The 23,408-nt window shown below is 42.1% G+C and overlaps 1 protein-coding gene across 4 annotated transcripts; it reads left to right on the top strand.

Annotated features, from left to right (window-relative positions):
* Positions 1-28: 28 nt before the first annotated feature.
* On the top strand, positions 29-23,408 carry CILK1 (ciliogenesis associated kinase 1). Of its 4 annotated transcripts, none has more exons than XM_077308967.1 (15): positions 29-201; positions 2,763-2,810; positions 4,872-5,147; positions 6,882-6,936; positions 8,320-8,441; positions 8,962-9,041; positions 10,324-10,456; positions 12,674-12,845; positions 13,371-13,538; positions 14,649-14,951; positions 15,300-15,487; positions 16,615-16,757; positions 17,160-17,288; positions 17,983-18,111; positions 18,286-23,408. In XM_077308967.1, the coding sequence occupies exons 3-15, from the start codon at positions 5,047-5,049 to the stop codon at positions 18,438-18,440; spliced, it is 1,878 nt and encodes a 625-aa protein (XP_077165082.1). In that variant the 5' UTR covers positions 29-201; positions 2,763-2,810; positions 4,872-5,046; the 3' UTR covers positions 18,441-23,408. The 4 variants fall into 4 exon arrangements, with proteins under 4 accessions (XP_077165082.1, XP_077165072.1, XP_077165061.1 ...); XM_077308957.1 differs by lacking the exon at positions 29-201 and adding an exon at positions 1,917-2,141; XM_077308946.1 differs by lacking the exon at positions 29-201 and adding an exon at positions 1,917-2,102.

Genomic DNA, 23,408 nt, shown 5'->3' on the forward strand with positions numbered 1-23,408 from the left:
GAGAGGGAGCGCGCGAGCCGCTGTGTGTCTTCGTCTGTGTCATAAGCTGACCAGCGGGACCGAACACACGAGCCGAAATGCCAGACGGGACGCCGCGCACGCGCGTGGAATGACGACCCTGAAGGGGGCGGTATTCTCTGCCTGGCGTTACGTTTGTGACGTTTCTACCTTTAGACATTTAAAAACTACACTTCCCAACAGGCAATGCTTCTGTGCATTTTTCTTTTGAGTACTGATAAATTACGTACGGAGACACGTTTGGGAAAATTTTAGGCGACGCATTGAATGTTGGGAGCTGCCAAAGTGTTATATGGGCCCCGTACTGACGATCGCTTATTTATTAAGCTTCGAAGATTTTGATTATGCAGGCGGGGATTGTAGTCTGTGTTTTGTGCTAAACCAACTAGCGATAGGAGTGCTGTTTTACGCTCGACTTACGTTTCCTTTTATTGCTGTCTTTGTTGATTTGTACAAACAAGCGATGTACTTGCACTCGGTAAAACACAGGAATAAGGCACTTTCTTAAAAAAAAAACCCAAACACAACTGAATCCATGCTGCTGCAATATAGTAAACTGAAGAAGTAAAATTACAAAGTTGCTAAAGGGCACAATAGTAGGGGCTGGCCACTGAGCAAAACCCTTGCAAAGAAATCTTAACCACTAAAATCTTAGGGGAAGTTAAAAATTGGTATCTGGGATTTCTACAGCGAAGTAATCGTCAAAGAGACTAAGCAAGTACTTATTCCCTTGAAATTTCACCAGTGCTTTTATAACAAAGCCACCTGTGAAAAGCTACCAAGTGGCAGAGGTTTTATAGGCTAGAGTGTTTGAACAAGACTCACCCCTTTTGTTACAATAAAGGAATTTGTCATGCTGCTTTTCTTGCTTTCCCGAACAAGCTCAGAGAAAAAACTGAATGGCTTGGTGGTGGGGTTGGATAAGGGCTGGATAAGGGCAGTCCTTTAGCTCAGTAGTTGAGATCCTCCTGTCACAAGTCCACCAGAGGGGTCAAAAGTCCCTACAGAGAGCCGTTATTTTCTTTCCTGCTTTTTGTATGGATGCTGGGAGACGCAGCAGAAGAGCAAGTTAGAGAATAATCATAGCTATCTGGTGTCTGCCTTGTTTCCTATCTCCAACTCTCAGGTCTGCTGGTCACGGTGCTGCTCATGACATTGAATAGGCTTCTTTGCAAGTCCCGGGTTGCACCTAAAATGTGTGAGGTCACAGGCTCTGTGAAATGGGCCTCAGCTTCCTGTTATGCTATATTCTTTATTTATAGGTCTGTCATTCTCCTCGCCTCCTGAGAAGGAGTGACTGGCCCAAGGCCATCCATCAAGCTTTCAGAGTAGAGCACTGAAGAACCAAGGTTGCCCAGCTCCTCTGATCCACTAACCTTGCTCCACACTGGTTCCTTCCTGACCCTGTTTGCACTTTGGTGTCCCATACACCTGTCTGAGGGTTAAAAGTGGGTTCAGGGTCTGGAAAAGTTGGTTTAACTGCTTTAACTAGACCATGCCACCAGAGCTAAGGTATAATTTCACCCTTTGCAAACTGAATGATGTTCCTTCGAAGTGGCCACAAGCACAAACAAGAAACAGGCTATTTTTTAAAATGAAGGACTTCTCTTGTTTCAGTTTCTACAAGTGGTATATCTCACACCTGCCTAAAATCCATGCTGAATGGGCTAGATGCTCACCCAACATGTGGGATTGAAAAGGTGCTTGGCCCATTTCACAGAGCCTGTGACCTCACACATTTTAGGTGCAACCCGGGACTTGCAAAGAAGCCCAGTGTCCGAGTTGCTGGAAGCTGTGGCTCAAATTAAGACTTTTTCTTAGAGAATATGCATATATTCTTAGAGAATATACAATGAGATGCGGCTATATTCGAGCGCAAGCTAATGGCAGGCCAGAGGGAGGAGCTGCTGAGTTGCTTTTGCCAGGGAAAGCGGCTGGTAGCCCCCGCTCAATGGCCGTGGTTCCCTTTTGTGCGTGTGTCTTCTCTTGCTGCTGGGTGGAAAGCTCCTTCCTGTCCCGCTCAGGGTGATGATTCTGTCACAGATTCCGGTTTAGTGAGGCGATCGACCGGTCCCGGCCGCTGGGTTCGTATTCATTAGGCCGTAACGAGGATCTGGAGCTGGGTAGGCTTTTGTTGTTGTGTGCTTTGCCTTGCAGGGAGTGTATTCTCCACCCCCCTCCCCCATTTGCGGGGTCCACAGCATCTTGAAAGGCTGCCTGCGGCATTAACAGGCTTTCTCTGGAGGACGACTGTCGCTGTGTCACTTGCCAGACATGACAGATTTGAGGCTTCCGTTAATGAGGTCAATCCTAATGTGGGCCCTCCTTCCTCCCTCCGCCGCTTTCTAGAGTCCTCAGTCTGCTATGCGGTGGCGGCTTGTTTGTGTGTGTGTTTAAACTGAGTCTCTCAAATTGTTTTTGACTTTGCTGCTACATTTTTGGATTTGATGCCCCAATAAGAGCACTGACTTGATAGATTTCTGGGGGGCTTATACTGTAAGAAAAGGCCACTGCTTTCTTATATAACAAACATGTAAAGGGATGCAAAGCTGATACTTGGATGCAATGCTTATTTGTGTAATAATTTAGTGAAAGGTGCTGTATCCAGTGTTCATTGTGCAGCAAAACTTGTTTTGATTCTTTGTCATGTAGAATTAGAATTAAACGGATGCTGTGAGAGTTCTGTTTACTTAAGAAATGCTGCTCATAACTGAGTTGGGTTTTTCTTTTTCTTTTTTATGCAGCGGTACGTTTTTGACGGACTGTTTGGTGCCAGCCTGGGTTCCTTACAGGTAAGTATACTTTAAATTTGCCAAATCTGTACTAGGACTGGAAGAACTTTGGCTAGAATAGAGATCCTCAGCTTTGCTGAACATAAAGCTTTGTGGGGAGGGGAGACTGGCAGCCTCTTTCTTCCTCTTTAGAAATAATGGCATATAGTGGCATTTAGAAATAGTGGCATATGGCTTTATGAATTGTCAGGATATGAATATTCAGGATATGGCCCTGTTGGCCTTCAAGTATCCATTATGAAAGCTTCATTGTTCTCATTCTGGCATACTCAACTGCTAGCAAGCTCAAAACATTCTTCTTAAATAGCACTATCTTCTTCCTTTTTCAACTTTATAAATACTGTTCTGCATTGTAACAACAGATTTTATTTTTGTATTTTCAGGCAACAGCTTTAAAAATGAACTTGTGGGTACTTACTTGTAGCTATATTTTTGCCACATATTCCCCAGTGCAAACTCTGTTTGTGATATGCCTTGTTCTGACAACGGCCATTCCAAAGAGACATGAACATCTATGTGTAGAACAGTACCAGCTAGATATCGGGGGGGGGGAACATTAATAGTCTGCATGAGCCCTCAACCCCCAGTCTTTAAGCAGCTACTGGATAGATACTTATCCTGGCTGCTTTAGGCTGATCCTGCATTGATCAAGGGGTTGGACAAGATGGCTGGTATGGTCCCTTCCAACTCTATGATTCTATTGTTCTGTCTCTTTGGTGGAAGTTTAATGTTACGTTTCTTGGGACTGTGATTTACAGGTCAATGACTGTTTGTTTCTGGTCTGCACTTCTAGAAGCAAGTTTTTTGAGATATAGGAACTGTTTTACACAAATAAAATAAGAAGTTCTATCAGGATTTTACAGTGACTGTGCAAGATTAGCCAATTTTGCCCTAAAACTGTACTCCCAGTTCATACTTGGTAGTGCCTTCATATCTTTATCAGCTTCCACCATCAATATAAATTGCAAGCACCTAGTTCATCGAGACAGTTTATCAGTAGCGTTCATATACCCTTGTTCAAGGGTTAGCTATAATTTGATCCCCTAACTTCAGGCAGACCTGGAAGAAGGCAAATAATACTGTTGAACAACACTGCAGAGAAATAAGAGGGCCATTCCGCAAAACTTAAATGTAGCCAAAGCCTTACATTTTGTAAACGCTATTAATTTAACATTCCGCATGATGTCGTAAACAAACGGCAAAACTCCCACAAAACTCCATCAACAATAACAATTTTATAGCGCTTAGGGGGAAATCCAGAAAAGTGGATTCCCCCCCAAAAAAGCGCTACACTTCTGAGCACAAGCCACAACACATCAGCGAAAGACATGTGCGTTCTCAAAATAGCGGTAGAAAGAATGTCCCTCCCTAGCTCTCGCCCCCGAGCTTCCATAGACGTGATCGCCATTCCCCCCCCCCCGTAAACCGGCGAAAGCAACTAATAAGCGAGGCTTTTTTGGCTGAAGTCCCTCCACAGACGTTTTTAACAGTAAAACAAAGCTCCCTTCTGCAATTGTCTTTAAAGTTCTCAAGCACAATACAGCCCCCTGTTCGACACTGCCTGTAATTTTGGGCAGAAATTGCACCCATCAGGGGAGATTTTTTTTTTTACTTGAAGAGCATATGAACGATTAAGCGCAAGCTCCAACGCCGCGAAAAAGGACTTTCTGATACATTGAATGAACATATATTCGTTGCTACTGATGTTTTCGGGGTTTTAAAAAACAGTTTTTAAAGGAAAAAGGGCTTTTTGGGAGCACGAACACAACAGTTCAGTGGCTGTTTTGTTTGATTGATGGCCAGAGGTGGGAAGAAGCGCCTCCTTTGTTGCGATTCCAGCAAGACTGGAAACCTGTGGGGAATGAATAGACCGCTACTGGGACTTCAATATTCCGCTAGAATTGAAGGTGTGCGGAATGACGAAATTCCACTATTAAATATAGCGTTTCTGCATATTGCAAACATTTAACAACATTGATTGTTGTGCGGAACGGCCCAGAGATTTCATGCCATAGAGCTTGGGAAACAGTGAGCATCTCTCTTTGCTTTGTATTTTTGCAGGCCGAAAACCAGTCCTTGTGAAACTATGAGCCCTGACAACATTCACACGGTCTTGGATACTGCGTATTTGTGTTGCCATCGAAAAAACTGGCTTCAGTCTTAGGTGAAATGCTTCAGCCACGGCCAAGCACACTCCACAGATTGAAATGAGTTTTCATCCAAGAGCAATCCCATCATGAATCGGTATACGACTATCAAACAGCTGGGAGATGGAACATATGGTTCTGTCCTCCTGGGAAGGAGTATTGAATCCGGGGAGCTTCTTGCCATTAAGAGGTAAGCAAAGAAGAAAAGACCTAACCTTATGGCATTAAACAATAATAAGGACTAATAAAGAATGTTTTTAAACAATGTCCTTTCTTTTCCAGATAAAATCTGTTTTCTATTATCTTTTCCTCAGTGGCAAGTCCTAAATTGTAAACAATCACAATTAATATGTCATTTTAATGCATATTAATATATCATTAAATGATATATTAATTGTGATTGTTTACAACCATATCATTTTAATTATATATTAATTGTGATTGTTTACAATTTAGGACTTGCCACTGAGGAAAAGATAATAGAAAACAGATTTTATCTGGAAAACTGTTCTGGCTGACATCCTTGGAATTAAATAAACTAAAAGTAAATTCAAGAAAGGACATTGTTTAAAAACATTCTTTATTATTCATTATTATTGTTTAATGCCATAAGGATAGGTCTTTTCTTCTGGATTTGAGTTATCTGAGACTGTCCTGTGTTTATCCTGTTGTCATTAAGAGGAAAGCAGCTGCTCTTTTGCATCTGCATTTTTAATTGTGCTGAAAATTCTGCTTGCTCTAACCTTGGGTTGTTGCTTTCAGCCAGTCTGCTGCCAATGGGAACCCGATCAAGCCGTAGGGAGATTCAAACACTGAGTGCGTGTGCTCAATGATTCTGCAGGGATCTAGGCACTGGGTACAGAATTTAACTTAAGGTTCTTATCCTTCATATTTTTGTGGTGGTTTTAAAATGCAAGTTTCTAGCCCTTATGGATGTGAAGATAGTCAGCACTGAATTTCAGCACTGGCACAGCTTTCTGTCCGTTCAAGTAGATAGGAAAAGTGTAAATATTACGGGGGGAGGGGGGTTTGCAAAATTGGAGAAACTATGCTCAATTTATGTTAAGTAGCTCAAAAGTCCAGCTTTCCTTAGCACAGAATTGTAAATGTATTTATTTGTTTTTTTGTACAGTGCACAGGGCGATAACGAGATGTATTTTAAAAAAGGGTTTCCTTTTAGTCAGTTTGTTTGCATCCTCACAAGAGGTTGAATAACACTTCCCCTGGTTGTTCCAGGTGGAAAAAATGGTGTAAGGCTGAAGTCACACATGTCTCCAGTGTCATGGTGCTGACTGAATCAGGCCACTGATTGCTCCCAGCAAACTAAGAAGTAGTCTTCTTTTGCATAATTCTTACCCATACCTAATTGCGCTTCTAAAACTTCAGGAGGCCTTGTGTGTTAATTTTTATACTTTCATAAAGAAATGTGTGCATTTTTAATTTAACTTTTCTCTAAGAGGTTTTTGCAAGCATGGCAGAAGTATAAGCTTGGATGCAAAGAGCTGCTTGGACATGTCCAGTGAGATTTATTATTTTTCACATCAGACCTCCAAGCTGTGTATCAAACAACCCTTTTTTAAAAATCTGTGCTTCGGAAAGTGTCTTCTAACTCAGGGGTAGTCAACCTGTGGTCCTCCAGATGTCCATGGACTACAATTCCCATGAGCCCCTGCCAGCAAGGGCCACAGGTTGACTACCCCTGTTCTAACTGACACTGAGAGGTGCTGTTGGAAAAACATTGTTTTGATGGCCTTTCTGGACATGAGACTCTTGGTTTGTGGGCTGCTGAATAAGATGGATGTAGCACTCTTTTGTAGTAAGCTCCCAATATCTCCCACAGATTCAGTGCCAAGATGCCACTAGAATGATTGACAGTGTTACATGGTGGAAGGTGACATTAACTTCCTTATTTTGTATTTTGAAGGATGAAGAGGAAGTTTTACTCCTGGGAGGAATGTATGAATCTTCGGGAAGTTAAGGTACTGTAAAGTGGTGGAAACAAAGAGATGGATCTAGCAACCTTATTGCTCTATTTTTGCAGCCCCCATTCTGCATGCTATTTGTCCATCTAGGTCCCCTGGTCTTCTTTTTGGATGGTCAAAAGGGACAATATGCACCTTTTTCACTAGTAAAAAGGTGGTTGAAGAAGAAGAAGAAGAGTTGGTTCTTATATGCCGCTTTTCCCTACCCGAAGGAGGCTCAAAGCGGCTTACAGTCGCCTTCCCATTCCTCTCCCCACAACAGACACCCTGTGAGGTGGGTGAGGCTGAGAGAGCCCTGATATCACTGCTCGGTCAGAACAGCTTTATCAGTGCCGTGGCGAGCCCAAGGTCACCCAGCTGGTTGCATGTGGGGGAGCGCAGAATCGAACCCGGCATGCCAGATTAGAAGTCCGCACTCCTAATCACTACACCAAACTGGCTCTCCAACCTAACATCATAAGCAAGCTGCACCCTTCTAAGTGCATTGCAGTCAGTAGCCCTAGAATAAGGTGACCAGATTTTAACATTTGTAAAGCGGGACACCATTGGCCGGGAGGGTTCTTGATTAAAAATTTGGTCTATATGGAGCAACAAAATTTTCATAGAACGTATAGAACGCAAAAATAATATTGTAATATATATATTTTTAATTTCAACATAATTACAATTTGCCAGGTGCCCCCAGATGTCCCTCCAAAAGTGGTACAATCTGGTCACTTTACTCTAGAAGGATGTTACTCTGTTTGGGATTGTATTGTAAATCAAGGTATTTTCAACTCACTGTGTAATGTTGAACTCCATACTTTCAACTTGTATATTTTTTTCATGCCTGAAGAAGTATTTCAAGGTAATCATAGACACTGAAGTGCATAAACTTGATGTGGCACTTGAGATGCTGATGGATGGGCAAAGAACAGACAATTGGTTCTAAATTTGCTCCAGCTGTCATGCAGTACTATGCTAAGAAAAGTTATAACCATTTAAGCCCATTGTAATCAACGGACTTAGAAGCATATAACTTTGCTTAGGATGGCAGTGGTAGCTGTCATGGATGTAATGGGAAGAGACAAAGAAAAGAAAGTGTGCACCAAATCCAAAACTGGTGCTGTGTTCTTTCACCATATATAGAGAGCAACGACTGAAAAATCCATTGCAGGATGTTGTATTGGAATAAGCAACTTGTGCATTCAGGAACATGGGTGTTGAATAGGCCCGTTATCAGCATGCATCGTATATGACTGCAGGAACATTGTGAATGTCTGAGTGAGTTTTTAACAGCCGTTTAGAAATATTTCTAGTTTCTGAGACACAGACTCATTGTCACGTATCAGAAAACCCAGGCTGCAACAGTGTCTTGATAGTCTTATCTTGTACTTTCAGTCCTTGAAGAAACTCAACCATGCCAATGTGGTGAAGCTAAAAGAAGTTATCCGAGAAAATGATAATCTGTACTTTGTGTTCGAATACATGAAGGAGAACCTTTATCAGCTGATGAAAGAAAGGTATGCTGGTTTTCTTGTGAGCAGATTTCCGTACGGATGTCTTAAAACGCATTCAAGGATAATCAGTACTTTGGGCCCTGGTCCATTAAGCTGTGCTGCTGGGCTGCTTACAGTCATTTCAGCAAATCAGAGTAAGTACACGACAAGCACGATGTTTGTGATCCCTAAGTACTATAGGGTGAGAAAATTTAGTTGTTGGCCTGTCGCTCAGTATGGAGACCTGGATTTAAATCCTTTATTTCATTCTGTCTCATCAACTCAGATCACTATTATGGGGATTAAACAGTAAAGGAGAGAACCAGGCTTGCTGCACTAATTTTCTTGAAGCAAGGGCAAATTAAAAATGTCACAGACAGGTTGTACAAATGGGTTTCAACTAAATAAGAGAAGTGGCAGAGATGAATGAAATGTGGATAGCTAGTCGCATTTGGATTTTGCATCAGGTATTCCTGCAATTGATATATGAGTACATATAAGAAACCCAGCTATGAACTAACTTTTCTTAACTTCTGCCTTACAGGAACAAATTGTTTCCGGAATCTACTGTTAGGAATATTATGTATCAGATTCTTCAAGGGCTTGCCTTTATCCATAAACATGGTACGATATTATTGCCAAATCAGCATCATATCTGTAACTAAGCGGATGGCATAGAGGAAGGAATATTAATAACATTATAGAAGTTAAGGGGATGTAATATTTCTTGTTTGGATTCATGATGATAAAAATGGCATTGAACACATGAAGTATCTTGATATAATACAATATAAAAGTTGTGTTGTTAGAGGTCTTGTTAATATACATATACATAATAGCTGTGTGTCGTTTTGAGTGAAGTAGTACTGCCCAGTTGTACGTGGGACAGTTTTAAGAATTGGTATGATGTACGCAAAACGTTATGTAAAAGCTGGAATACCTGAGAAGAAGAAATCTTCCCCTAATACTGAGTTTAGATGGCTAGCAGGGTGGTTCTTGTTTGATTTTAATAAAAGGAAGTATGCACTCCTAGGACCCTTCTACCCCCAGAGCCTACACTCCTAGGAAGACTGTTCCAGGTGCTAGTTCTGCACTTTTGTGGCCTGTATTTTGAGTTTTCTGATTTGTGGTAGTAAGCATGGTGGGTTACAAGTATAGAAAGGATGTTGGCAGGTTAGTGCTTTGGTTCCACCGGAGCATTTCCACTCCTAGAGCATAACTTTTGTGATTCTCCCTTCTTGTTGCGGCCTGAAAGTGCCTCCAAATACTACTTTCCACTGCAGCAGAAGGGGGTAGCTGATAAGATCACAGTCTGCAGACAAATCCTTCCAGCCACGGAAATGCTCTAGTGGATCCAAGCCACAGTCTAGTAGGATTGATTTTGAATAGGAACTCTGCCTCAAAAGCTGCTTGTTATGCCACAGAAAAGTTTGGAAATTTTTAAACAGAGGCTAGATAGCTATCTCACAGAGAGGCTGATTCTGTGAAGGTTCAAGAGGGTGGCAGGTTACAGTAGATGAGCGATTGGGATGTGAGTGTCCTGCATAGTGCAGGGGGTTGGACTAGATGACCCATGAGGTCCCTTCCAACTCTACGATTCTATTATTCTATATGCACCCCTGAGTCAGCATGACCACCTTCCACTCTGTTGGGGTTAGGAATCAGAGCAATCATGTCAGTGGCTGTGGTTTCCAGATGTGCTCCACTGTCTCCTTTTACAAATGAAGCATTTACTAGTGTTGCCTGGGTCTCGTCCTTGGACTTGAACAGAATGCTATGGCTGAGGTGGAGACCAGGTCAGTCATTTCAGGTCAGTTGCTGGCATGCTGATCAGCATCCATGAAACCATACCCAAGAATACAAAGGTGGGAGCAAAAGGCTAACCAATTTTTATTTTGAACTACAGGATTTTTTCACAGAGACTTGAAACCTGAAAATCTCCTTTGCATGGGACCAGAACTTGTGAAAATAGCAGATTTTGGCCTTGCACGGGAAATTAGGTCCAGACCTCCCTACACAGACTATGTATCCACAAGATGGTAAGCATGAAAATGTTGTGGCACGTGAAATTTGTTGAATTCTCCTTGCTTGGCTGCTGAGGCTGACAAGTTAGGTATGGGATCAACAGGTTGACCAGAAACGCCCAAAGAAAAAGACTGTCCTGTCCTTTTGCAAGTCAGAAATGCTGATCAAAGAAGTTAAAGTGGTAAATTTTGAATAGCTTGTTCAAGAACTGCACACCTTATGTGCTTTGTAAAATTCTTTGTAAGGATAGATTCAGTTTCCTTACACAAATCCTGGGGCAGATGTTATCAGCAAGAAAATTGTGTTTTGTTTTATTTATTTATGAGATATTATATTTATATTTCATCCATCGGTGCTCAGAGTAGTTCACAGCAGTTTAAAAGACATTCAACTGAACCATAATGTTCATCCATTAAAATAGGTTAAGTTAAAAACTTGACCTTTTCTGAATCATTTTGTACTTACTTTGCCAACTTAGAAAACTGAAGATTCCACGAGAGACTGTAATAACAAAAGATTTTCTTTCCTCCACAATTTTAGAGGTTCATTTTTCCTAAGAATTTTGAGGAGAAAGAGCAGGAGAAATTAAGAAGAGAGATAAGGAGCAATAAACAATGAACAGAAAAGGGGAGCCAACTGCACCTTCTCCCTTCTTTTTATAACCCCTGTCCGCTTCAGAATTCTTAGCTGGCAGAACTCTCTTGTGGTCAGAGTAACGTGTTTCCAGGTTTATTCCAACCTAATTTTGAGGGGCTTTCCACACCGGGATCTTTGTAGCAAATTGGTTGCTGAATGAAAAATTGCCATTTAAAATAGTGGAATTCGTCGTTATGCATACCTGCCTTTGTAGTGGAATCCAGTTGCGTTTTGTAGCGTTTCCCATAGGCTTCCGGTCTCGGCAAAAATCGCTAGAAAGGAAGCGCTCTTGCCAAGCTCGTCCCGCCCCTGGCCGTCAAGCAGCCAATGGGCAGCCGTTAGCATGCTCCCAAACAGCCCCTTTCCCTTTAAGAAAGTTTAAAAAAAAAAAAAAACAGACTCATTGCAACGAATCTGTGTTGATTCGTTGCAACGGAGAGACCCATCCAGCTGCCTGGTGTGTTTGAGCTGTCGTTTGATCGTTGCCACGCTCCCTCCGAGTGAAAAAAAAAATCCCCCCCCCTCACAGGCCCGATTTTCGGCTGAATGAATGTGTAAAAAATAAAGGGAAAATACATCAGCAAACGGGCTTTTCTGTTGTTTGTGCTTAGTGACTCTGTGGAGGGACTGAAGCCGGGGAAGCCTCCAAACAGAAAGAGGCTCGCTGGTGCGTTTATCCCCGCTCGCTCGGAGAAAAAAAAATGGCGATCGCTTCGCCGGAAGATCAGAGGAGAGAGCCAGGGGGAGGGACTTTGTAGAAACTGCAACAATGTTAACGCACAGGTCTTTTTCGCTAGTGTTGCAGATTGGTTGCAGGAGTGTATCACTTTCCGGAGGGTGAATCCACTTTTGGGGATTTCCCTGAAAGCGCTACAAGGAAGCGCTTTTTGCAGATCGGTTTCAGGTGTGTGGCAGATTGTCAACGACGTTGTGCATAACGGCAAATCAGTAGCGTTTTCAATTGGCAACCATTGTGCGATTTTGAAGGCGTGCGAAAAGCCCCTGAGATTCAGCTCCCTTTTCCCTCATGGCCTTTGCAACACTTCCAAAGCATAGTTGCATTTGCAGAGAGAGATGCAAGGAGAACACCCACCTGAACAAATGAATAGGATTTTCTCGCCTCACTCTTAAAACTTTAACAGTCTGGGTCTTTAGGTGGGGGTTCTTCACAATGAATGCAAAAGAACAAGCTGATAAGGGTGGTGGAAGGAAGAGGGCTGGGAACTCTTTGGCAGTCAATATGGGCAATACAGCAGCCTTGATGCTGCTGGCTGCATTGGCTGCTAAGGTGTAATCCGGTGTTCTTACAGAGGTAAACATAGATGAGTTAAGGGACCAATTAAGAAGGTCAAGTCTAAACTGGCTGTTAGTATTCCCATTAAAATTGTAGCTCACAAATCCTAACCATCACAGAATGGATCATGACAAACAAACTGTAAATATGATATTCCTGTTATTACATCAAGCAAGCAATCCTGCCATAAAACAGAGAGAGGCTGTTAAATGGAGGGCTCATTTCTAGAGAGAATGCACTCTCCGGTCAATGAGAGCCCTGTGTGATCTTTGGATTAGCATGCATTACTTTTGCCTGACAGGTACAGGGCTCCAGAAGTGCTCCTGAGATCCACTAACTATAGTTCTCCCATTGACGTCTGGGCCGTTGGTTGCATCATGGCCGAGGTTTACACCCTGAGACCCCTCTTCCCAGGTTCCAGTGAAATCGATACAATTTTCAAGATTTGCCAAGTGCTGGGGACACCGAAAAAGGTACCTAATTAAAACTCTGTTGTTGATGCCCACAAAGAAGTGTAATTGTGCCTATATGTTCTTTGATTTGTCCTGTTCCCTTTTAGCATAACAGTGGTGTGGGTATCGTACTACTGATGATAGCCTTTTATTAGGTGTGCATGCCCTCATGTCATATAGTAAGAAAGCGATGATGGAAAAAAAATGTGCAGCCTTTATATTTACTTGGCAGCAAGTCCTTCCAATGGGGTGAGCTCCCAAGGGGGTGCTTTTTGAACTGCATTCTTGAAGTTCACCCACTGGCTAGCATTGGTAGCTACATTGCGGCATCTATCTCAGTCAGTTGATATACTTCCTTGTTATTTCCCACTCTTTACATTTGTCATTGGCGCATTGTCCCATCTCCGACCATATTCTGCCCAATCGCACCACGTCTGGGGTTTCTCGAAGAAAGAATGTTTCGGGGGTTTCTGAACAGCAAAAAAGGTGAGAAAGGCTGGCCTAGACATTTCGTTTTCATGGCAATCATTCTCACATCCCTTTCAGAATGACTGGCCTGAAGGCTACCGACTCGCAAGCACCATGAATTTTCGTTGGCCACAATGTGTACCCAACAACCTGAAGACCCTCATCCCTAATGCGAGCAGTGAGGCAATACAGCTAATGAGAGACATGCTGCAGTGGGACCCCAAGAAACGGCCAACAGCAAGCCAGGTTTGTGTTTACTGCATGCGTGCGTGCACACACAAACACTCACTGCAACTTGCCTCCCTTCCTGGCCACATTGGTGCCTCTTTTGGAATGGAAGGTCCCTTCGGCCATGGAGAAGGAGAAGATGGAAAGAGCTGTATGTGCTTCTGTTCCTCCCGATCACTGTTACTCCCACATTCTCCAGTCTGTAAAATATTCATGTGATGTGCTGGTGGGGACTGTTGCCCCAGCTTTGTTTCTCTTTAGTTCTCCCTCTTACTCTTCCTGATTCCCAGCTCTATGGGTCATCTCCTCCCCTCCCCATCGTGCTCTCTGAATCATAATCCCTACTTTTCAGAAAGGACATCTGTGATGTCAGGGGTTTGTGGTCACTTCAGAATCTTTTAAGAGGGTGGTGAGAGCTTTGGGCAGACCTGTTGGCTCCTGAGCGGGTGTGCAGTGGTAATAAAACCAAGTAAAAATAAACTAATCACAATAAAGACTGTATTTTGGAAGGGAGGCCTTCTGGCCACCAGCAAAAATACAGTAATGGCATCAACCTATCCTATACTCTGCACTGTTTGTCAGCTGTATATGGCTAGTTAACAGCTGAGCTGTGCATGGTCTCTGGAGTAGCATTCAGCCAGCACAGACACAGGGTAAAATCCCATGCAATCCAAGTTTTGAAAACCTAGAAGGTTTGCCTAGCTTTATAAAAAAAATTGCACAATGCATTTTGTCTCCCCCCCTCCCGTGTTTATTTCTTTGTGATTCTGTGAGCCCTAGTTTAAGATACAACATTGTGCAAAACACCCCAGCCATTGAACTGTATTCAATCACCACTTTGGGTTACAGGATTTCAACACAGAAATACCCAAACAATATCAAACGTGGCTTCTATCCCAATGACTCAAAACATTCTCATTTTCAAAAATGAAAACTGAGAGTTTCAGGAAGCTGGATTTTATACCCAAAGTCGCAATCTGGGCTCTTCTGGCCTCTTGCAGAATTATTGTATACATACAGCCCTGGTTATAGGGATTGAGAATGCAGCATTGTATGTATTTATGTGAAGATGAATCTTCAGGCCATTTTCTGCTGCTTTTAATATAGCTGTCTGTCATTTTATTTTAGGCACTTCGCTACCCTTACTTCCTAGTCGGCCAAGCATTGGCCACCTCTCGCTGCATTCAAGAGCTTGGAAAACCACCACGAGACCTTCCTGATAAAGCCCTAGTCCCCATGAAGCCCATCCCACCAGCAGAGCCGCCTCCTAAGCCACATATCCGCCACCCATCTAGGCCACTCCAACCAAACCAGCCCTCCCATCCTCTGATATTCCCATGCAAACCTGAGGCCTCTGTGAACGGACACCTGAGGGATGACAAGCCCAATCAAGTGGTTCTGCCAAACATTCACTGTAAGATTCCTCAGCAGGTAAGACCCAGTCTTTGGTGATCACTTTCAAAGGGAAATTGCAATGTGGTTTAAGCACGGGTCTTTTTTATGCTAAATGAAGCAGTGGAGATGGGATTTGCTCTGCATGCTGGCCCTGGTTACTTTTAGATGGGTGTTCCTCCCTGTCAAAATGTTGTGTATCTTCCCAGGATGTTGTGCAGAGAAAAGTCTTAACAAAAATCTAACACCTAACTTCTCTTCCATGTGTGAACTTGGCAGTTCACCCTGGTTTCTGTGCCACACCAGTATATTTGCACAGTTATGCTGCAGTTCTAATCTCACCTTCCTATTACTTTGCTCTGTCCCCCCACCCCAACTTCATGACAGAAAGCGGCCATTGAGACTGAGCAGACAAATGGTGAGCTGAAGCCAAAGAACAGGCGTCAATGGGGACATATTACTGGAACGCTGAAAAGTTCTGAGGGCTGGGAAGACTTGGAAGGTTCAGAGGAAGGTTCTTCCCTCCCCAGAACTGACTTCCAAAACAAAGGACAGCCTGAGGAAGCTCTTTGTAGGTATGTTACTTTGTTCTTTGCAGAAACTAATGCTCATATGTACACACATGCAATGTGATGCTTTCTCTATTCTTACACAATCTTTTTCTTGGGAGCAAGCATACCCCCTAAGCATGCTTACCAGGGAGTATTAAATCTGCTTTGTAGGAATGGGCATTTTACTAATGTAATTGTTGACTGTACATAATTGGTTCTCTTAGTTTTCACAGTCACAGAAGGATGCACAATAGCATCTATTTGTTATACTGGGCAACAGGGGACACAACAGTAGTTTGCTGGGCCTTAGAGAATCTTGGTTGGATGAGGGACCAGAAGACGATCTGTCAGCTGAGAGCAGCCACTGTTATTTTATGACAACCCCCCCCCCCCCCCCAATCTTCTTACTGTGCTCCCAGGTCATGATGGTAATTTGGGGGGAAGTTCTGAATATCATCTCATGGTAGTTAGACAATACTCCCTTTTCCCTCAGAAACTTCTCCTTGCATTATGGAGCAGAGAGCTAGGAAAAGGTTTTCAGACTGGCCAGTCTAGCTCTCTCAGATGAGAGGTGGGCATTAGGACTGCACATGGGTCACAGGGATTCGTGTTATGTGCCTATGCTGTATAAGAATGGCCTTAGTGTCTTGGTCTGCAATCCTGTGTCGGTTGGTGGCATAAATCTCTCTAAAGCTCCCTATGTGTCATGCAGCCTTGCAGTTTATATATGTTTACTTAGGATTAAGTCCTGCAGTATTCAGTGTGCTCTGCATCCCGGTAAGTTTGTGTAGGATTGCACCCTTAGTTAATCATGCTTCATAAACTCGTGTCCAATTTGTCTTTTCTCTGCTATGCTCTGGGTTCACCACACCCTGCTCCATGTCTTTGCAGAAGCCCTCTCTGCCCTGTGTGTCTTCCTTCATCAGATTTCCACTGACTAGCAAGTATTGTCTGTGTGCCAAGACTTTTTATGTTGGAGTATATTACAGATATTTGATTTTACCTTGAGCTTCTTTAAATTTGACTGCAGCTGCCTTGAGAAGACAGAGTGTTAATCTTTCTTTGTTCTGAAGCAAGCACTCCAAAATTCATGAAGGAAGAACTGCGCCATAACACATAAACAGGAATCTTGTTTGGGTTTTGTGTTACAGATTTGAAAGTATTTTGGATCTGAAGCCTTCATCCTGCATCGGCACTGGCAATAGCGCCCCTTCCTACCTTCGGCAGGACACGCCAACATTACAAGTTTCTGCAGCCAAACAGCATTACTTGAAACATTCTAGGTATTTGCCTGGTTAGTAAAAAAAATTCTTTACTAAGATACTAATTCATCAGGTGTGAGAATTAAACTTTGAGCCAGGGGTGGATAGTGTGTGGCATCAGGCTTTATTCTACTTCTTCTGCTGTTCCTCTGGACGCTTTACAATGCTTCGATTTCCTTAAGTACCCATCCTAGAAATCCACCCACTTACCCACTGGAAATTCTCTTGTGCTCTGGTTGCCCAGTTTAGTATTGGCATTTGCGAGCAAGTCGTGAACAGATGCAGAAAAAACACAGCATGGATATGGGGGAGGATAGATGTGCAAACCACCGTTATGCTTAGGCAGTAATGAAGATAAGTAGAATCTCTGCAGCCTGTGACAGAACTACATCCCTGCAGCATTCTAACAGCCACTTTTTTATTTTTTGCCCTAGGAATATGCACAAGGAATAATTTAGTATCCAGTTCAAGCAAAGATTCCATCCCATCTCATCCTTGGCCCAGTTCCAATTTTCCTGGAAAGACAGCCGCAGCGGCAGGAGGGATCAACAGGCTGAATTCCAGTAAGAAGTGGCATTGAAAATGAATCTGTAGGATTCCACTGTCTGTAGGATTCTTTGGCTGTCCTGGCACAAAACCTGATGCAGTCCTCGAGATGCTGAAAAGGAAAGCTGTAGGAATTCAGTGTTTTATATAGGATGCTGTTGTATGGGAACGACTGGTTGCTGCTCATTTGAGTAGGTGTCATAGTCCAGATGGTGTATTAATGGGAAGAGTTGTAAAAGACCACATTAGATTTTTATTTTTTAAAGAAAAGATTCCTCTTGATTAGAAACTCATTTGCTAACTTGGTACACTCAGTTGACCTGTCATGCGGCTGCCCTATGAAGGAGGCTTGGCTTACATCTTGGAGAAAGGGAAGTTTCCGTCTTTCAGTTTTCCTTGTGGAATAGAATTTTGTCATGGGGAGCGCCTACAAAAAACAGGACAATACCATACTAGAAACAGGCCTTTAAATTGACTCTCTGTGTTAGAATTTCAGTCTTAAGCAGGAAGAAATACTTAATTCGTGTCCAAAATAGCAGGCACAGAAGATTTGTATGTTAGACTGATGAAACAAATTGATGACACCATATAGTAGTGATTAATCCTCTCCTCGCCATTTTTGAACAAGCAGTTTCTAAAGGTAAATAGTACCGTGTGAATGTATGTACCTTAGCCTCAGTGTGCCTTCTGTTTTCCATTTTCCCTCCCCAGGCCACACAGGACCAAGTGGAGTGACTGGTGTTTACATCCCTTCCTTTCTGAAAAAAGAAGTTGGCTCTGCTGGCCAGAGAGTCCAGTTGGCACCACTCATTGACCCACCCCCTACTGATCCATCTTCTCGTAAGAACTGTTTGACCCCTCCCCCTCCCCCCGCCGCCAAAAGTAGTTTCAGGGAGATTGTACTAGAATCTAAGGACATGTCCAAGTGCTACTTCATTCTAAAATCCTGAAGCCTGTGCTAGTTTCCCTCCTGTCCATTCTCTCTTTGTATAGCTTACTCTTTTTCATTTGCAGAATATGCTTCTCTGAAGTCTGTCAGACCCCATATTGGGAGGCCATCCTTTAATATACCTATGAGAAGCACACCCGGTCTACTGCCACACCCACCCAAGGTCCAGCCAGTTCACGGGCGAATTGACTGGTTTTCAAAATATGGCGCTCACCGGTGATTCCTCGTTGGGGGTGCTGCTTGTGGAAGAGTGACCAGTACTAACATCACCTCTGATAACATTTCATAAACCAGCAGCTTTACGGATCTTATCCTCTGTGACCAAGACATTTCAAGACTGTTTCAGTAATATATATATTTTAGCTGTATATATTTGACTGCAATCCTGTACCTTTTTTTGTATTGTTTTTATTATATGATGATGGGGACAGTTATTTTCATAGAACCATAAACATTTGTATATCAGGTTTATAATGGGTTTTTGGCATTTTTATATGACAAACTTTGAAATTAACTTTTTTTTTAAAGAAAAATATTTTTCCTTTGGGAATCATGTTTTTTATAAGTGAATACATGTAGCAATTTGATGCAGTATTTAATGTAATTAAGGTACAGTTAAGGGGAAGAAAAAGGCATTTATCAAATACTTTATTGTAAGTTCTGGACATTGCATACAGGGCAGGTAGCAATTGAAGCATAAGAGCACATGTCCAGTTACAGTTCTCCAATTTAATGGTCTTTCCACCCATTCCATTCTTCCATTACAGAGCCCCACCTTTGTTGATTCCCAGGAACAAATTAAGGGATACTTGGGGATAAAATTTCCAAAAAGCTAGAAACTCTGCATAGAACTTTTTTCCTGGAAAAACCCTTGGAAATCTTGGGCAAAATAAAAATATATGCAATATTTACTTATCAAAATTGTTTTACTGCTTTAACAGCATAAATATATATCATTTATCACTTAATTAACATGGGCATTTTTATGGAGTTTAAAAATATGTGTCTGGGATTTCTACAAGTAAAAGTATAAATATGTCCAGTACTTGAAAGGGATACAAATTGCTACACTTTATGCTAGTATTACCATCTAAATGGGAGAATAAAATCAGCAAGCGCATTTTGTAGTCAAAATCGGGGAAGGGCAGCATATGAATAGAAAAAGAAAAGATAGTATATAATTTGGACAGAAGTATCTCATTCAGTTCTGATAGTTACAATTTCCAGCATATTTGGCTTTGAAATTAAACTATAACATTGAAATGAATGAACTCTCTATGATCAAACAGATTATCAGACATTGCCAAAATTATTCCCATTTAAACAAGAAACATACCCTTGAAAAAATGGTATATCTATAATATACATAAGAATTACCATTATTTGATGCTGTTGATTCTTTTATATAAATTTTCATGCTATACATTTCAGTGAGAAACTTTTTAATAAAAGTTTTTAAAAGCATTTCAGTGTATCCAATTTTCCCATTAGCAAAATGGGGGGGATTGTGGGGGAATAAGTTTCCCCCCCACATTCTCCCCCCCCCCATCCTTCATAGTGGGGGATCTCTGAGCTGCATCAGGAAAGAGAAGTAGAAGGTTCTATCCTGGGAAGGTCATGGCTGGTTGGGTCCCTCCTATATAACTAGTTCTTGCTTTGAGGAAGCAAGATATAAAAATAACTGCCTGAACTTCTTGTCTTTCCCATAGGACTGAGAATTTTTGTGACCCATTAATCTGATCACATGGACTAAGTAAACAAACTTTTCTTAGATCCTGACTTTCCTTGTTGAAAGATTATAAACTCCCACATGGAAAAACAGCATTTCAGGGAAAAAGAGTCTGAACGAGGCTTTTTCCTGAGAGTTGATTTTAGTGGATGCAGGCAGCTGTTCTCCTGTGTGAAGGAACATTTCAGTACATTCCTCTACCCACAGCAGTACAGTAGTCTGGGCTAAACTTAACCATTTGACTGGTAACTGTACAACAATCATAGACAGGAATAGGTGTGGCAGCAGCTAATGTGGAAGCTGCTCCCTTGTTCTAGCAAAACTACATTATCCGCAGATAGAGGTAAGCCTCCTTCAGGTGAGAACTGGATGATTTCTAGAGTAGCCAAGGCCAATGGAGAGTATTTTTAAAGCAATATTAAGTTTGACAAAGCTGGCTCAGAGGAATAGAGACAAACTCAAAGATAATTGCCAGCAGCAGAATTAAAAGACTTCAGCATCAGGTTAACACAACAGTCTATCCTACCTTCAATATTATTAGAATCTTCAACAACTGGGATATTTTTATAGTCATTTTTAGGGCTGATATGCAATTTTTCTAGATTGAAGATTATGCCAGTAAGTTATTATTTTAATAAGAACTATACATTTGCTGTTGGAAAGTGTGGAGGCTGGCAGGTAACATACCAATCTGTGCATGGTTTAAAGGATCTGGGTGGTGGTTTGTAAGAGGGATCGCTCTCCGTGGTTTGTATTTCACTAAAATGCCCTATTCCTTTAACGAGTGGAAAAATAGAATATTGATCTCCGTGAATTTCACAGAAGACTGACGATGGCTTCTTCTCAGGGAGAAATAACGACCTAAGATGTAAATTGTAACTGTTTGGTCTATTGAGTTCAGTTATCAGCTATTGGAGGTAGAATTACTCCACTAGTTTTACCATGTTAGTGTCAGAGCCATTTCAGCCTTGCTTGGGGAACCACCCTGTTCTGAACCACAGACTGCCAGGGCTTCCGCCTCCTGCAAGAAGAGAAACTGAACTTGTTCCTTTCCCATGCAGATGAATAGCTGATGCCTCTTGGACCGGATCATCCCCTTTATAAGAGGGCAATTTCACCTCCTCCAGCATGTTTCTGCTAGAGTCCTGAGGTTCCCCTCCAATCTCTTTGGCTGCACTGTGCATCTAGAAACCGTTGTTGGCAGCCTGCAAGGGGGAAGGCAACCAGACGTAAGTTGCAAGCTGCCTGTTCTCATGCTTCAAGGGCAGTGTTCAGGTGAAGAGACAGGGTAGTTCCAACAGCTGAAAAAGCACAGCCAAACTGATGGCATCTTTACCAACACAGCAGACATGTGTTGGTATGATCTGGTGTGTCATTGGCACACACAGCTCAGGATCCTCTGACAAAAGGAAGGATCTCAGTGGGTGAGGAGTTGTGAACCTTCAGGCAAACTACCCATCACCTCCACTCCCCCCCCCCCACGCTTACTGTATGCTTCCACCCATTTTGTAAGTTATCAAAGCAGCTACAAAACACAGTGTTTTTAGTTATTTACAGCTTGAGGCTCAGCTCATAACACAGTGGGCCACGATGCAATAAGAAGCTTCAGTGGATCTTGCACAAAGTTCCATCGTAGGCCTCAGAAGGTGCTATTTCCAAATGTTGCAATACAGGTATGGACTCCGAAGGAACATAACCCTTCAGGTCAGAGAACTGCCCTCCTTCCAAAGGTTATACATGTGTTTGTTTTAAATTAAGTGTACATAACTGTAACTTGTGTGTGAATTTAAGATGCCCCATTTTTCTTGCTAGCATATGCTAGGGTGGGGGGTGGGGACTAGAACTAGAAACCTTCCTTTCCTTTCCCCACAACAGACACCCATGGGGCTGAGAGAGCTCTTGAGAATTGTAACTGGCTCAAGGTCACCCAGCTGGCTGCATATGGAGGAGTGTGAAATCAAGCCCAGTTCCCTAGATTAGAAGCTGTCACTCTTAACCACTACATCATGCTTACAGTAGCCTTCCTTTAGGCTAAACAGGTACATCATTTAAAGAGTAATGAATTTCTAAGGAGATAAATTCTAAGCGTAATGAATAATGAATGAGTAATGAATTTCAAATTCTGAATACATTTCAGAAAGCAATGAATTAAGAATCTTGAACTGGGTTTGTAATTTGTTAAAATCAGTGTTACCAGCTTACTGTTCGGTAATTTTATTGTGCCATCGGATGAATTGTTCAGAATGTGCATTATAAGTTGGGACGAATCCCTGCTGCTTCTGCTGCCTTCACCTCCAGTGAAAATCAAAATTGTTACTAACTATCATGGAGGATAATTTTATTTAGAGCTGGAGATGCTCTTGGTCGACACTCTTATTAAACGACTGCACTGATCTTCAATTGTTAAAGTTTTTCCCCGTGATTTAAGGAGGCAGCTCTAAGCACATTTAATAAATACTGTTGAAGTGAATGGGACACTTCTGTGTGTATTTCTGTGCTTAGGATCAGAAATATCAGAAACATAACATACTGTGGGGAAAAGTAAATTCCATCTTTTGCTTTAAGAGATGTGCCCTGAATAGATTCACAAACAGCCCCTCTCAGAAGTCCTGTTTATAATTTGGGCAGACAAAAGGTTTCCTTAAGGCTTACTTCCACTGCTGATGCGTGCTAAATTCCAGGACAAGGAAGGGTTGCAAGGCTTGAGAGAGTTCTCTGCCAACCTGTAACTTGCTCTGATTGGACCAAAGGCAGTATCTCTGCAAACCTCACTGCAATCAACAGATTTTCTAGTCAATTCTGTAATGGGTTTTGGTTTTGAAATCTCTTCCTTGTCTTGCATGCTGCGGTGTAACTCCCCTATTATATTTGAAGCACATTCAAGTCAGATGCGGCCCTTGTCAGGTGAGGTCGACTTGCCTCAGTTATCCTGTCTGGATTAAAGGTTTGTTTGAAATGATCTGCATTCAACTGACTGCAGAATCTTTCCCCCCTACTCTGCCTTATAAATGTACTTATTGCAGCAATCCTAAGCACCTTTATAGCAAAGGGTAAGTCCTACTGACCTTCCTTCTGAATAAACATGCTTAGGTACATGCGATTACTCTGGAGCGGTTTCCTATATGCCATAAGAGGACGATATTAGCACACAGTTGTTGATGCAGCAGTTACATCAATAAACACACAAATATAAATATCAGATTCTTCTACCAGTGTTGAATAAATCCATTAAAATAAAATTTTACGCATTAAGTTAAAAGTTTGTGGATTATTGCCACCAAAGACTGCTTTTTTATCCTTTGTAAGAAGCCATTTGTATGGGAAAAATATATGTTGGTCCCAGCGTGTCCTTGAGAATTGAAACTTAGCATGTTTTCTACTTGGGTCTTTTGTAGACTTTTAAGTACTTGTTTGTTAATGTCAAAAGAAGTTCCAGAATTAAAGTGGTTTTGAAAGAGA

Source organism: Paroedura picta, chromosome 1, assembly GCF_049243985.1.
Source record: "Paroedura picta isolate Pp20150507F chromosome 1, Ppicta_v3.0, whole genome shotgun sequence".
Taxonomy (NCBI): domain Eukaryota; kingdom Metazoa; phylum Chordata; class Lepidosauria; order Squamata; family Gekkonidae; genus Paroedura; species Paroedura picta.

Excerpts from the sequence above, each read along its gene's own strand:
- CILK1 (XM_077308967.1), top strand. The coding sequence starts at position 5,047 with ATGAATCGGTATACGACTATCAAACAGCTGGGAGATGGAACATATGGT. Across the intron at positions 9,042-10,323 it reads TGCCTTTATCCATAAACATG|GATTTTTTCACAGAGACTTG; the intron begins GTACGATATTAT and ends TTTGAACTACAG. Across the intron at positions 14,952-15,299 it reads ACTGTAAGATTCCTCAGCAG|AAAGCGGCCATTGAGACTGA; the intron begins GTAAGACCCAGT and ends ACTTCATGACAG.